Source organism: Schistocerca cancellata, chromosome 3 (genome assembly GCF_023864275.1).
Source record: "Schistocerca cancellata isolate TAMUIC-IGC-003103 chromosome 3, iqSchCanc2.1, whole genome shotgun sequence".
Taxonomy (NCBI): domain Eukaryota; kingdom Metazoa; phylum Arthropoda; class Insecta; order Orthoptera; family Acrididae; genus Schistocerca; species Schistocerca cancellata.
This window is the reverse complement of record NC_064628.1, coordinates 867,309,733-867,325,167: the sequence shown is the minus strand read 5'-3', so window position 1 is coordinate 867,325,167 and position 15,435 is coordinate 867,309,733. Positions and strand designations below refer to the sequence as shown.

The 15,435-nt window shown below is 37.2% G+C and overlaps 1 protein-coding gene across 1 annotated transcript in view; it reads left to right on the top strand.

Moving 5' to 3' along the window:
• Window positions 1–15,435, top strand: part of LOC126175921 (hemocytin) — a 486,280-nt gene that overhangs the window by 252,729 nt on the left and 218,116 nt on the right. Inside the window, exons 36-37 of the mRNA XM_049922991.1 lie at window positions 5,362–5,578; window positions 9,987–10,126. Coding sequence (XP_049778948.1) covers window positions 5,362–5,578; window positions 9,987–10,126 — 357 coding nt within the window. The remainder of the gene's footprint in view (window positions 1–5,361; window positions 5,579–9,986; window positions 10,127–15,435) is intronic.

Sequence of the window (15,435 nt, the reverse complement as noted above, 5' to 3'; positions counted from 1 at the left end):
AGTGTTTTTTCCTTTTAGGGCTTCTTATATTGGAGCCTGAATGGTGACTTCATGTGGAACGTGGCACTAGTAGAAATTGATCATCCCCAGAAATCAGTGTAATTCCTAGTAGTCTTGTGGAGGTGGTAATTGGTGGACCAGTTCCATTCATTATCTGTAGGGCAGATGAGTGCAGCATTGGCAACATGACTGAGAAAGATAACCTCAAGTTGCCAAGTTGGCCTTTCTTGTCATTAATAATGATGCCATTTGCAGTAAGTACATTGAAAACTTGTCTGGGCTTGGAATCTCATGTGTTATCCTCCTGAGCAAAAATGTGAAATTTTGTCAAGATAAGCATAGCAGAAGAGAATCTTAAGTAGGACCTGTCCAAAAACTGTTGCCATGTTTGGGCTCCTTTTCTTGAGGCACGTGGCATAAAAAGGTACTCATACAGGCCAAAAGTGATTAACTATTGCTGTCTTTTAAAAATATTCTGCATTCATCAGTATTGGTGATAAGCTTGTTTTCAATCCAAGATCCTGAAGACAGAAGACCCCCAGGGTAATGAGTAAAGTCCTCCATGTTTGGTATTGCATAGCTGTCAATTATGGAAAGTGCATTAAGAGTTCTGTAGGCACCACGTAAACACAAGGCACCTTCCTTCTTTGTTCTTTGGTGCTAGTTTAATGAGCGCCCCTGCTTTTAAAAGTTCAATTACTGCCACCTTGGCCATGTGATATTTGTCTAGTGGGAGCCGGTGTGGTCTATGTTGGACTGTGGAGGGGATGTGGGACCAGGTGTGGTGGGGACCTGTGTATCATTCTGTCTGTGATGGTGTGATGGCCCACTGGATGAATAACACTTGTGAAGAGTCCATGGATGGCTGGGAGTGTGGATTAAGAGTGGGAAGCACTTGAGCAAGACTCAAAGTTACTAACGCTGTTGGTATGTGAAAGCTGTGTAGGTGGCCACACTTACTGTTTTAGTCATGTCAAAAATGTATTTCACTTGCATGGGAAGGTTGTCCTCGACGGGATGTCAGTCAAAGATTTTGTACATGACGTCATGGCGAGGTGAGCTCTTCATGCATTTTTTGTATTTCCCATCTTATTATTTCATTCTCTTGACAGAGGCATAGAGACTACAGGTGGGTTCTGAAGCAAAGAAACTGGTTATGTTGAGCTTTTATCAGTGTGTTGATGCAGCCGAGTAGATGATGGTGATGATCATCATCCATCAGGTTGCACTGTTGCTTATCAGTTGAGAGATGTGTTGTGTTTCTGGGAGCCCATAGCTGAAAACACTGGTGACTGAATGACCACTATTGTGTTGAATCAGTGTGCCACTGAACATATCCAGTAAGAGCTGGGAATTGTGGAGAAAATTTGACATCGATACTGGTTCACCAACATCTGTGATTCGAAAATTCCAAGTTACTGTCATCCGAGTCCCAGGTCTAATGTGTGAGATTCGGAGCCATAGACGGTGATTGCTGAATTGCTCACTGCTCAGAGCTATGTGGCTCTTTTTTCTTAGGCTTTGATGGTCGAGATTGGAGGTGTCACAGCCATGACAGGGCCATAATCAAACAAATAGTATTGCTGTCCATGGTGAATTTGCATGCAGTGTCACTGAACTGTGTGTGATACCAGCCGAGGCTTAGGGTGGTGACCTGGGGATGTCAAGTGCCAGTAGTTTCTTTTGTTGACACAGTTGCCTGAGTAGTGGTCAGATGCGGTCGGGCTGCTTCAGCTGCCACGGATAGCAGTCTACACTAAGCCTGGTGTTGCTGTCTGTACACAGTGGCAAATAAATTGACACATAGCTGGTGCTGATTAATGACAAGAATTTTATTTGCTAACTTAATTCTATAGTCTAGTGGCTCCCATGCATTAGTGATCATGGCAGGCTGTATTTGAGGTGGCAGATTAGCTATCCACAATGTCCACAGTGTATGGTCGGGCATCAATTGAAAGTCGATTAAGATTGTTAGTTGACACAGTAGTTGTGATGGGGTTCTCTTTGTTAATTGTTCATTGTAAATTACTTGTTGCAACTGTTCTCTTCAGAGTCCTGGTGAGGTGTTGCAAATGTGCTGAGTTAGCTGTAGAACATTTGTTATCTGCCGGTGGTACAAGGATGATGTTACTTATCACATCTGCATGTTCACCCAAGTGGCTGAGAAGAGTGACAAATTCTGTTGCATCGCTGGTGACATCATGAGCAGTGAGAACCATACAGGGGGCTGACCAGAATGAAATGGCGGTAGCTTGGGATGAAAACTAAATCAGTTGGAGGTGACCTCTGTAGGTTGTTGTGCCAGTTGCTGTGGAAGTACTGGCAAAGGTAACATAAGCAAATGTGTCATTTCCATATGTGGTGCAGTTGATAGTGCAGGCAGATTGTGCATCTGCGTGCAGGGCCAGTCAGCATTGGGTTGAAAATTGATTTGCACAGTGTAGAAGAGACATCGCTCACAGCAAGCGATGGTGAGTATGATCAGTCAAGTAGTAATGGTTCAGAATGGGCCACTTGCGAAACAGGGGTGGTTGTGAAGTCACACAATATGTTGTTCAGAGGACAAAATTGTTTGGTGTTATTGACAGTTGCAGTGTTTTCACTGGCAAGTTTCATTGTCACTTGTATGAATACACTTCTTTGGAGAGTCAGTTGTGGAGCACTGTACATTGCAACACTACGTGCTTTTTTATAATTCATGAATTGTGATGCACAGTGGTTACACAATGGCTACTTTTTTGATGTGTGGTATCCAGTTTGGTTTGTATTTGCTGTAATTCAGGGTCATTGCATGTCACCAGTGTAGATCCATATGGTGCAGAATATGCAAGACACAATACGTTGTGGAAATATTCTTTATTTATCCGAATGGTATACAATTAGGAAAGTGCATATGTTCTACATGAAAGCACAGAACACAGTGTCACGGCACAGTCACACCAAATATCAAATATCGTTCGACTGCGACTGGCAAGGGGGGGGGGGGGGGGGGGTGTTGTCACACAGCAACGTATCCCCACGTGTGTTTTGTGATAAAGACAGCTTCTCTTAATCACCAAATCTTGATTATATAAACCATCAGAGAAATAACGTTTTGGATAGCACAAATAGAACATTACCATATTGCCATTAATGAGATATTAATGTGGCATATCATGCATTTAGTGGCAGTTATTATAGTTTCATATTTTAAAAAGAGAATAGAAAAAATGTCTAGTTAATGGAGTGAATGGTATTAGTAAGTTATGAAATACTGAGGGGAAATATTATTGGATAACTCAGGCTGAGTATTCAGAATGTCACATGTCATTAGAAAATGTGCACTTATGTGAATACATAACTTTTTCTGTTAACAATTTCAGCTTTCAATTTTTGTGGGTCAGATGCATTATTTGTAGATTTTCTGGTATGTCAGTTACAAAGAACATCCATTTGTTTGCATAATTATGTACTGAAATTCTTGTATGTTTCACTTGAGTATATCTTCAGACATGAATTGCGGTGGTGCTTGTATGTCTGAGGTTGGTGATATGGTTTGCTGATGTTTTGGATGCTTTGAATTACTTCATCCTTTATTTTATTATTTGTCTAAAAACTGATTTTAATATCTACGAATGCACAGTTTCATGACTATATGTACCGAAAAAATTCTCTCGAGCTTCCAGCTTTGTCAAGTGGCTGAGAATTCTCAAGCTTTCAGCTGAGTACTCCACTGAGCTCCTGATGAGTGGTGTCTGCATTTTTGTCACTGATACCATGCTTACATAGCAGCTTATCTGATTTTAATATGTTACTCACAATAGGTCTGTATGAAAGTTTTCTGAATTGAGTACCGGTACACCATATTTTTCTGCTAGGTGTGATGTGATATTACAATTAAAAACATTTAACATGAAAGTGGGAGGGGGACCAAAATATTTTTTCATGTTAAAAGGGTTTTGTGCTAAATAATTCACACAGAAAAAACTGTTTTCGATCTCATCAAATTTTATTACAGTATAGTAATTTGATTTCTTGGTGAAATTTACTCTTTTGGTAAACTTGTCATAGCCAGATTTGCATTCAGTACTATTTATTTCTAATGACCAGTTTCAACAATTAAGATTATAATCAAAAAATTTTTGTATGTCCTGTTCCATCAGAAAATAACAGTTTTACTGTTGAAATATGTCATCAGCAATAAATAGTATTAAATGCAATCTTGACTGTTAAAAATATCTTATGAGCAAATACACAGTGCTTCTTACAATCTCTAATTACCATTTTAGATTCACACTGTACAGTATACAGTATATGTAATTCTTAACTCAAGTTGACAATCCAGTCAGCTAACATAGTGACCTCCATCAACAATAATTTGTTCACTGTACATTCAGCTGATAATGTTCTTACATTTTGAAAACTCTGCCCAATGGTAAATAAGGGTAGTTTTTCAGAACCATCAGAATTGCATCCTTCAGTACCACAGATCTTTTCTTAGAGATTTTCCCCTTAAAGTCATTCGTCCTTTAAACTATAAAATTTTTTTGGGGAAGCAGTGGTAAACTAATAAATGGCTGTCAAAGACTGCTTTGAATACCACAAATTATAATCTAGTTGTGTTGACTGTAGTTTTTATACTAACTCATTATCTATGGTTGTTTGGAAACAACTGACTCTGTGCATTAGATAATCCTCAATAGCCATAGTTTTCCACCATGTCCAGGAATTTTTCTGTTGCCTGCTTTTTACAATCCAAGAGTTTTAGAACACTGTATGTTCAGTCACACCCAGCAGTCTTTGTTATAATGCATAAACTGACTTGACAAAATGTAATGAAACATCTTCAGTTTAACCTTCTTTTTTCCATCATGTTCCCAAAAATTATTTGATTACTTTTACACACTTGAACTGATATGAGTAACCTCCTATCATAAAAAATATTTACACCAAAGAATATATACATCATAAAATGACCACATTCAGCAAAATAATACTGAACTTTCTTCAACAGTCACATATCCTCATTGAATGTTATTATTTAAAAATTTACTATGAAAAATATTCAAGTTTGTCTTTGCAGTATCGTGCAATTGTCACACATTTTGACATTCGCTTAGGAAGGCAACTACATCAAACTTGCACTGTCCATGCTGGTTTATCTAAACTGCTTTAAATTATTGATAGGATGTTTCTTTGTGTACGACTTTATCTGTTCCTTACTTACCTCCTATACTAGTGCTCCATGTGATAACTGCATTTTCTGCCACGTTTATCACACAGTTTTGAATTACGGATGTTCAAGACATAATGACTAATCTACATGTAAAGATTGTGAGACCTTGCTTAATTGTTTTCTTTTTTACGTACTTCATTTTGCAGTTCCAACAATGCCAACAATGGTGACTACAACGGTTGCTATGCACCAGACTACGGAGGCAACCACAGTACGAATAGTGTGTGACCAAGGATGGACACAGTGGTACAATAAGACACACACTGAGGATGGAGACTTTGAACTGGTCTCAGATCTTCAGACCTCTGGTTCACTTATGTGTGATATCCGCCATCTGACAGACATACAGTGCAAATATCGCAGGTATTTGAAATTAATAGATTATCTTGTAACGTATTAATATATGCAAGATTTACTAATATATCTAGTGTATTGTTATGGAAGTTTATTAAAATTACTGAACTTAAAACATATGAACTTATAATCAGTCTGAAGATTGATTTGTTGCAACCCTCCAGCTTGCATCAATCTGAATCTGATTGTTATAGTCAAGCCTTGTTCTCCCTCTTCAATTTTTACCCCTACTGTTCCCTCCACACCAAATTTACCATTCTTTGAATTCTCTGGATATGTTCTATCAATCAATCTTTTAGTCATGCTGTGCAATAAATTTCTTTTTTTCACAATTCTGTTGAATGCCTCCTCATAAGTTACTGAAACTACCCATTTAATCTTCAGTATTCTCTTCTGGCACAACTTTTCAAAAGCTTCTTTTCTCTTCTCATCTGAACAGTTTATCATACATGTTTCACTTCTGTAGAAGGCTATGCTCCAGACAAATACTCCCACGGAAGAGTTCCTAAAATTTAAATTTACATTTAATTTTAAAGATTTATCTGTTTCGGAAATACTTTTCTTGTTATTGCCAGTCTACTTTATGTCCTCCCTACTTCTGCCATTGTCACTTGTTTTGCTGTTCAGCTAACAAAGTTCATTTACTACTTTTAGAATCTCATTTCTTAATCTAATTCCCCACCATGATTTAATTCAAATATGTTCTATTACCCCAGTTTTGCTGTTGTTGATGTACATCTTATAAGTTGTTTTCACAACTCTGCAATGACAACAAATCATCCTGGAACACAGTACAGAGCTGCATCACATCCATACTACAACAGATGTTCAAAGTGGCCTCTGTGGAATGAAATGCATGTGTTGTCATGCAGGATACACATAATCATATATCCCGGTCCTCCAAATCTGGTGTATGCGCAGTCTGCTGCCTTCCTTCAATTCGGAGCCATGATGACTCAAATGCCCAAAAATGGCTTCAAATGTTGTGTGATTTGGGGGACATCTGTGAGGGTACTTGTTTTGGTATGGCCATGCTGCCTCTTGACCATTTCCATCTCCTTGGCTGTACTCAAACATCATCTTGACTTGTTCCCAACGTGGATACCTGACCATTTTGCTGCTTACAGTGTGCTGTGTCAATCACATGACCTGTAATACACAAGGAATACATGGAATCTGGTTGGAGGGACCTTCATTAATCAACAACACATACCAAGGAAATAGTGCATTTCTTGATACATGTTCATAGGACCTTTTATCTTCTGTTTCATGTCAGGAATCTGTTCCTGCAGTTTGTCAGTTTTATTAATGTTCACCTTGTAAACACACACACACACACACATTCCAAAAATTAACAATGTCTTGAACAGAATGCCATAGTATTTTGTGCCATACTTTCATGCTTCATTTATTTATATCCCGTAATTTTTTTTAATAATACAAAACACATTGGAGAAACATGAAATGAAAATAGTTACTGTCAATATGTTGACATATAAAACATAACAGAATAAGAAATCATAACTTTGACCAAGTGTCTAATGGAATTATTTACTAAAAGAACTGTTATGTGATATCCACCTATCATTTAAAAGTCTTAAACTTAACTTATCCATTTCACAGTTTGCTGAGCTCTGTGACTGTGGATAATACTATTTTAAGAAATATGACAATCTCCCAGTTTTTTATATATTTTTATTTATATCAATATGTGTTTTGGGTGTAATACATATTTACATCTTCAATTAGCCTTCCTGAGAAACATTGACTGCACTGTGGATGTTGCAGCTGCACTGTACAAAATAACAATTTTGTTTATCTACTGCACTTTGCAAGTTGTATATTATAATATATTACTCATTTAAATGCACTTACTTTCTATTCTGCTTTCATTGCTCTCATTTTCTGAATTTGGAAGTGAAGTATATACACCTTTTCTTTCTGTCAAAAACAGCATAGTGGTCACAGAGTTACCAGCTGATATGCTTCTTTACCTTAATGCATAAAGAAGGGATGAATTCATATTATTAACTATAAATACCACAAAGAAGTATGTATATAAGTGTGCAAATTTTTCACCACTAAGTTTACCCTCTGGACAAAAGATCATTTTTTGTTAATGTGTAGAGTTTGTAATGGTCGCCTGGCCGTAGATATTTCTAATTGCTATAATCGCAATATTTCACTCCCATTTACGGAGCTTGTTAGCACTTGATGTTAGGTTGGTGCCATTAAAATGCATTGTGTTGTGGTAATCGCTGCTACTTGCTGGATCGCTGCTGTCTCTCGATGCTGATGCTGGCTCTACATCTGATTGTCTAGGGTTAAAAACGTGAGGTCCCGTGTTTTTTATGTGCTTTTGATGATAAAGAACGAGCAAAACCAACAAATATGTAAACTTCAAATATTTATTACTCTGGTGGCCATCTTAATTCCACTGTCCACCAAAGACCATGACACAACACAAAGTAGTGTTTCCTTTACATGTTCTTTGCATTGTTTATCCACCTCAAACAATAACACACAAACACACTTTACCAAAGTGACATTCCGACTGCCTCCCAACCCTTCTTGCAGCTTGTATTTATAACATTGTCAAAGAACTACTAAAAAGAGATATAGTTTATAAGTCACATATACATCTGTTATAATTTGTGCAGAAAAGTTATTAATTTGCATCGAGTGACCTAAGATTTGTTGACTTGACAGAATAATTCTTTGTTACAAAAAGGCCGTTTTTTAGAAGTTTGTCAATTGACTTCTCTAATTTGCATAAATAAGTAAATAACATGAATTATTAAGAATTACATTGGTTTTCATCTAAAACAGGATTGATTTTGTGAATACTGAGTGAAACCGCTCCTAGTGAACAAATAGGTTTCACTGGATGATTTTTATTTAAGGAGATCCAAAATACCTAAGTTGGCCACTATTTTTCGTACTTCATATTAATTATTTAAGATGAACTTAGTGTTTCTACATGATGACATTTGCTGTATCAGTGATCAAGTGATATAAACTTTTGTGTGGGTCAGTTATTCAGTACTATTTAATGGGTTGACTGTTTATGCAGACATGTTATGCAATCATTGTTAACATACACAATAACTTTTCTATAATCATAAATACTCGTTAAACTGGTTGAATTTGGAGGGTATCGCATACTTCGGTAAAGTAAAGCCTTTAATATTTTCCGTTACAAGTTGCAGCAAAATGTGACGCCATGGGATATAATAAGAGTGAAAATAGACAAAGTAAACAAGCTTTCTCATTTCATTGTCAGTGAAGGTGGTGATTATTCTTATAATGAAGATAACAGCCCTTGGTTTCTGCGCAAGATGTTGATGGTGGTACTTCCAATAAAGATTTTTCCAGTAATAACAAGAATTCACTTTGTGAGACTTGTGTGTCAGTAAATGTGTATGCTTTTTTACATTCCAGTTATTGAACAATATGTGCTATTGCCCTGCCCCCTTCCTTCACTCCCCCCCAACCCCCCACTTCCTTTACCTACATGCTAGAGTACACCAGTCACATTCAAACTGGTATCCCGTTTGTTCCCACTGAAGATCATCATTCTGGTTCTTATTTGCTATGTGTGAAAAGGTTGCTTTGGAGAGCATTTCCATTAATTAGTAATGCTCCAAATTAAGCAAAAATATAGCAAACTTTGGGCAATCGAATGCTTTTATTGAACTGAAGAAGATACGTGCTACCATCAAACATGCCATACACACAAAGGAATAATTTGCATTTTATGTTAATACTCCTTTCAAAGGTAAATTGCAAGCCTGATACATTTGTATAATTTAAAATGTTGCTTCTTGTTCTGTACAACATTCTCAGAATTGAGATTGATGTATAGTTATTTGCATTGTTTTTTCCTCCCTTTTTATAAAATGGTTTGACTAAAGAGTACTTAAATCTTTCTGGAAACTGATCACACTTGAAAGACGCCATAAACCTCTTACAGAACTGCAGGATGCCCATATTATTTTAAACCTTTTGACTTTGTCTTCTCTTCAGTAACAATGACAAACTGGAAGCACATAACCACAAGATTTTATGTAAACACAACAGTTTGTGTTTTCAGTGTTGAAAGAATCTTCTGTAAGACTCCTAGTTCTTTCATTGACTAATCAATGCGTGTTTTCTCTATTTAATTTAATTTGTGTTATTTTATTCTGCACATGACATTAGATATTTTCTATAATTTGTTTATGTTATTTTTATTGGTAGTACTGTGCTAAAGAGTTATATACAAACCAAGTGGTAACAAATGAAATGATGATTTCAGACTAATGAAAACTACAGCAAACAGTTCCGTGTTTTGCTGATAAGTATGCTATTTTAAATGTGCTACATCTTTTAAAAACTTTTTTGTGTTTCTAACTCATTGTGATCATTGTATTTGTAGTGGGGACAGATTGGTCGATGTATCTGAGTCATCTACAACAGCAACATGTGAACCAAAGATTGGACTCCAGTGTGACAACCGTCTACAAGCTGACGGGAGGCTCTGTGAAGACTATGCTGTGCGTTTCTTTTGTGACTGTGGTAAGTAGTTCTTTCGTGAGAGTGTCTTGTTAAGTGCATATTTATTTATCAAATATCTATTCCATACTGTGATGCATGTGTTATGTGGGGGGAGGGGGGGGGGGCTTAGAATAGAACCCTATGCTCCCCCCATCGCCCTCCCTCGATTACTGAGGCAATACAAAAGTTTATCTCCAAATTTTTGAGAAGTTCTACCCATAATTAAAGGATTACACAGAGCAGTACTGTTTTTACCAGCAAGTTGGAGCTAAGTGCCACAAATCTCATATTCATGAAGCCACAACATAAGGACATAAGAAAGTACAAAAATCAAATGCATGTGCCTGCCTCATTTGCCAGACTTGTCTGCTTCTGATCTGTTTGTTACAGGGATATGAGCCATCCATCCCTATTCCACTCCTGCTTCCAACCACTTGCCTCATGGCTCATGTCCCTGCAGTAGACCTAGATGCAAGATATGTCCCACACATTCCCCCACCACTACATACTTCATTCCAGTCACAAGCATCAGCTATCTCATCAGATGCAGGGCTACCTGTGAAAGTAGTCATATGGTCTACAAACAAAGCTGCAACTTCTGTACTGCTTTGTTTCTTGACATGTCTGTTCACATTAACGGCCACTGACAAACTGTGGTCAAGAGACAGCTGGGCCACCCAGTTGCTGCACGTACTTCCCAATGCAACATGCTTCACTTCAGTGACTACTTCACAGCCTGCACTGTATGGATTCTTGTAACAACACCAGCTTATTCACATTGCATAGGTGGGAACCCTCCAAGCGATATATCCTATGTTCCCATAACCCTCCGGCCTCAGCCTTCGTGGACTCACTAGCCTTTTTTCCCCTTCATCTGGTTCTCTCCTTTTCTACCTCCCCCCCCCCCCCCCCCAAACCTCCTGACTGCACCTAGCTGCCCTCCCTGTCTCCTCCATGTCCCTGCAAGCTTCCAAAAGCAGCACTTTACCCTCCCCTACCTGTGCCCAACTGTCCCTCCCTCTCCCTTCTCCAGCCTCCTCCTTACCCCAAATACCCATGGATTGCTTCTCCCATCAGGCACTGTTGCTCGCAGTCAGGCCTCAGTGGTCAGACACGGTGGTCATGTGTGTCAGAACTGTGCTTGCATGTGTGTGTGTGTGTGTGTGTGTGTGTGTGTGTGTGTGTGTGTGTGCATTTTACCTAGAAGAAGGCCTTCTATCTGAAAATTCAAATGTGTAGCAATCTTTTTATTGTGCATGCCTGTTATTCAACATCTATGTATGTTGAGTAGCAATCTTATCTTTTTCATAATATTGTTGTCATCTGTATTCTTCGAACTATAAACATCAGTCCAGTTTGCTCTTCTCTAAAGAGAGAGCAAAAGTGATCTACATCTTTGTCACTGAACTTCCTGACACGAACTCGAGTTTTTTGCCATTTTGTGTGTTCCAGAATAGCTGTTTAGGTTGTAACAATATAAGGAAAAGGAGATTGCTATTCATCATAAAGATGATATGTTGAGTTGGAGAGAGGCATAAGCAAAAGACTATTACACTTTCAGGCAAAAACTACTTCAGAAAAGGAAATACAAGCATTCCAGTCCGAGCTGCTAGAGATGGCAGTCATGTTTGCATGAGGTGCACTTGCTTGTATAAATGAATGTCTCCATGTGTTTCCTTTTGTGAAACCGAGCGGGGTGGCGCAGTGGTTAGACACTGGACTCGCATTCGGGAGGACGACGGTTCAATCCCGCGTCCGGCCATCCTGATTTAGGTTTTCCGTGATTTCCCTAAATCACTCCAGGCAAATGCCGGGATGGTTCCTCTGAAAGGGCACGGCCGACTTCCTTCCCAATCCTTCCCTAAACCGATGAGACCGATGACCACGCTGTCTGGTCTCCTTCCTCAAACCAACCAACCAACCAACCATTTGTGAAAAAGGCTTTGGCCAAAAGCTAAATGTGTAACAGTGTTTTTATTGTGCCTGTTTTTCTTTATATTGTTGATATTCCAACCTGGGGTTTCCATTATATAGGGCTTAAGATATGTTATAGCATCCTACAACAGGTGAACATTGCTAATATTGCTTTGAATTTTGTGCATACATTCTTTTATTCTTTTTGTGCATCAGAGTGATGTGCATTCTTATTCTGTTCACATGGAAATATTAATTATTGATCAAAATGAATAAGGAAAGAAACTAATTCAACTCACAACATATTCAATATAAAATGTAACAGGAATCTGTTTTTTTTTTTCTTAATTACTATTAGTAGTTTGAATCATTTTTCAGTATCATGTGTACTTATTTTGATAACTCTTATTAATCTATGTCATGGTTAAACATAGTTGTGGTAGTAACTTCAAATGTGAGTCCATTTTCAAAAACAGTAGTCTGCCTTACTGTCTGCTGTCTTAATTTTCAACATAAAGCTGGTCCTTCAAAGATTGAATGAAAGTTTTAGTTAGATCCATTCACTGACTTTACTTGGGCTGTGAATTTTTTTTTAGGATTTTCTGATAGAATTTTCTCAAGGATCTGTCAGTGGTAACTATTGTTGCATTCCCACATAGCCTTTCTTATAAATTCATAAGTTACCATTATGTTTCTTCTCTGTTTTCCTACATCATCTTTTGTAATGTAAGTGTAGTAGTCTCTATTTCGCAACATTTTCCAAATGGTACTACATATTAAGTCAAGGTGGATCTCTGCTGTCTTTTAATATTTTACCCAGGACATATTTATCTATACTATGGTTTATGATGCCTTTGAGCACTAACCACAGCTGTTTTGTGTATTGTCAGATTCAAACTAATTATTATCAATTTGTCTATTGAATAGGTTGTTAGTGATTGTCTGTCAGCTTAACCAAAACTCCTGATAGTTTTCTTGATGACTTTTATGCCTTTGGTGTCCACCATCCCTGTAACAGATGTTATGCATCCAAGATAGTGGGGCAAAACAGCATAAGAATATGTGTTGCTTCTGTAACTCATTCCTTAGCTAAACATTGGAGCTAGATTTCTATATACAAGTCCAAATTTTCTAAACTTTGTATCTCATTCTCTAAAATTTCTGTAGTGTTTCCAGTAGTTGCATAAAGGAACAGATGGAAAAGATTCCTGCAGGTGACGCATAGTGAGTTATCATATGATAGTGACATGTAAACTCATGACAATTCAACAAATTGTGTTCCACTTTTGGCCTTTGAAGGAAACTTAATTATGGTTAGAATATGGTTTGCATAAGGGTTATATTCATTTCTTGTCCCTTGCCACACCACTACTGCCTTCAACAAAGCTTGTACACTTCTCTCAGCCTGAGCCATTTCTCATAAAATCTTGAATGAATCTTTCACACTGCAGCATAGTGTGTGCTGTTTCGAAATTTCCTGGCAAGTTAAAAATGTTTGATGGACCAGGGCTTGGACCCAGTACTTAGCCCTTCATAGGCAATGTTCAAACAAAAGTGGGAGAGAGTTACTGACAAAAGTAGAGCTGTGAGGGCAGGTCATGATGATTTGTACCTGGATAGCTAAGGAAGTTCTGATACACCTCATTAAATGTCTACATTACCACAACTGTTGTGGCTGTGTTTTGATTGTTGTGTGTTTATTTGTGTCTGAGAGAGTGTATAGTTATTAAAATAAGAATACTAATTCAGGAAACTAAGTCCATCTGTGTACATATCATTATGAGTTAGCTACAGAAGCAGTGATGTGTTTCCTGATTTTGCTTTAAACAAATGTAGTGTGTCCCATCAAGGAACTTGAGGAGTGCTCTCAGAGCAGGTAATTATTGTAATAAATGTACTACCGTTCTTTTTATAAATAAATATGCTGCTATATTAAACTGAAAAATCTGATATAGTTATTGCATTGATTGACTGTTCCATTGGTTCTTGGTATACTATTTTATACATTATGAATGAAACACACACAAACACTGGGATCTTATATACATCCATAAAGGAAACAAGATGAACTACTTTGAAATAATGGAAATTAATAAACACATGTCCATCATCCTAAGCTTAGTTGTGAATGACCAGACACAGTTCCCTTACTTGCCACTTTTAGCTATGGATACTACTCATAATCTCATCCGGATCATGTTGCGTTAAAAAAATTACTTTGTATAATCACAGTTGCTTCACTCACCTGCTTAATATCACTATTATATCTTATCAGGTTATTAATTTAAAATATATTACTGACAAGATTATTTTGTTCAGCCACACCCTAGGAATATGTCATCAAAGTATATTCACTTATTTTCTTCTGTGTACAACTGTTGTAATTTGTCTATGGTTCATTGGTTAATGTGTCACTTATTTTGTATTAGGTAAATAATCATATATCGAATTTGCACTGGAATAATCCCTCTTGTTTTATACCTAATTCCAACATTAACATTTTTGTCTCTGGAATTGGACATACTCTGTACTTGCACTAGTTTAAAATCTTTAGTTCAACAAAGTTTCACTGCATCACATACTTATCCCTGCATCTGATGATGATGTAACAGCTGAAAACCAGTTTGTCTAACAAATAATAAATGTTGTAGAATATTACACCAGTGTTGTGTGGGTTTCATTTGTAATGATACAGTTATCTTTACGGTTGAAAGAAGTTTTATAATCAAATGCAGTGGATACACATCAGCACTAAAAAATTCAAATACAATATTATTGAAAACTGGTTCTAAGCTGTCATCTTCCCTCTTTTCCCTAAAAAGTAACGCAAGAGGGAAAAAAATGAAACCGATTTTTCTGAATTGGTATGTATGTATATTAATAACAGCCTGGCTGTAATTTAAATTCTTTTAAAGTTATGAGAAAAGTGAGTGCACCAACTGGAAGAGGAGACAATTTCCCATAAGAAGGATATTCTAACGATTTGGATGATAAGAAGTGGTGTGAAGTTGGATTGCAAAATTCACACAACTCTCCCATAAGTTGACTTACTTGGTATGTGCAGCCGATCTTCTTCTCTTGATTTCCGGCTACGTCAATCTCCAAAAACTTCTTCTCCAAAGAATACTGCTGGTGAACAGGAATTTATAAGACTCTCTCTCTCCTTCAACTTCCACAAATAACATATTCACCATTTCTCGCATCAGTATTCGAAAGTATGCAAGACAACTGATTCGTCTTGTGTTAGACTCGATAAAATACATCTGCAATAAAGTTGATTTAACAACCATATAATTTATGAACCCGTCTTGCCTCTAGCCAGTACAATATGTGAAGTACTTAAAAGTCTATAATCAATTGTTCATTTTTCTTTAACAATCATCAGAGTCACTAAAACAGCAGAGAATACTACATAA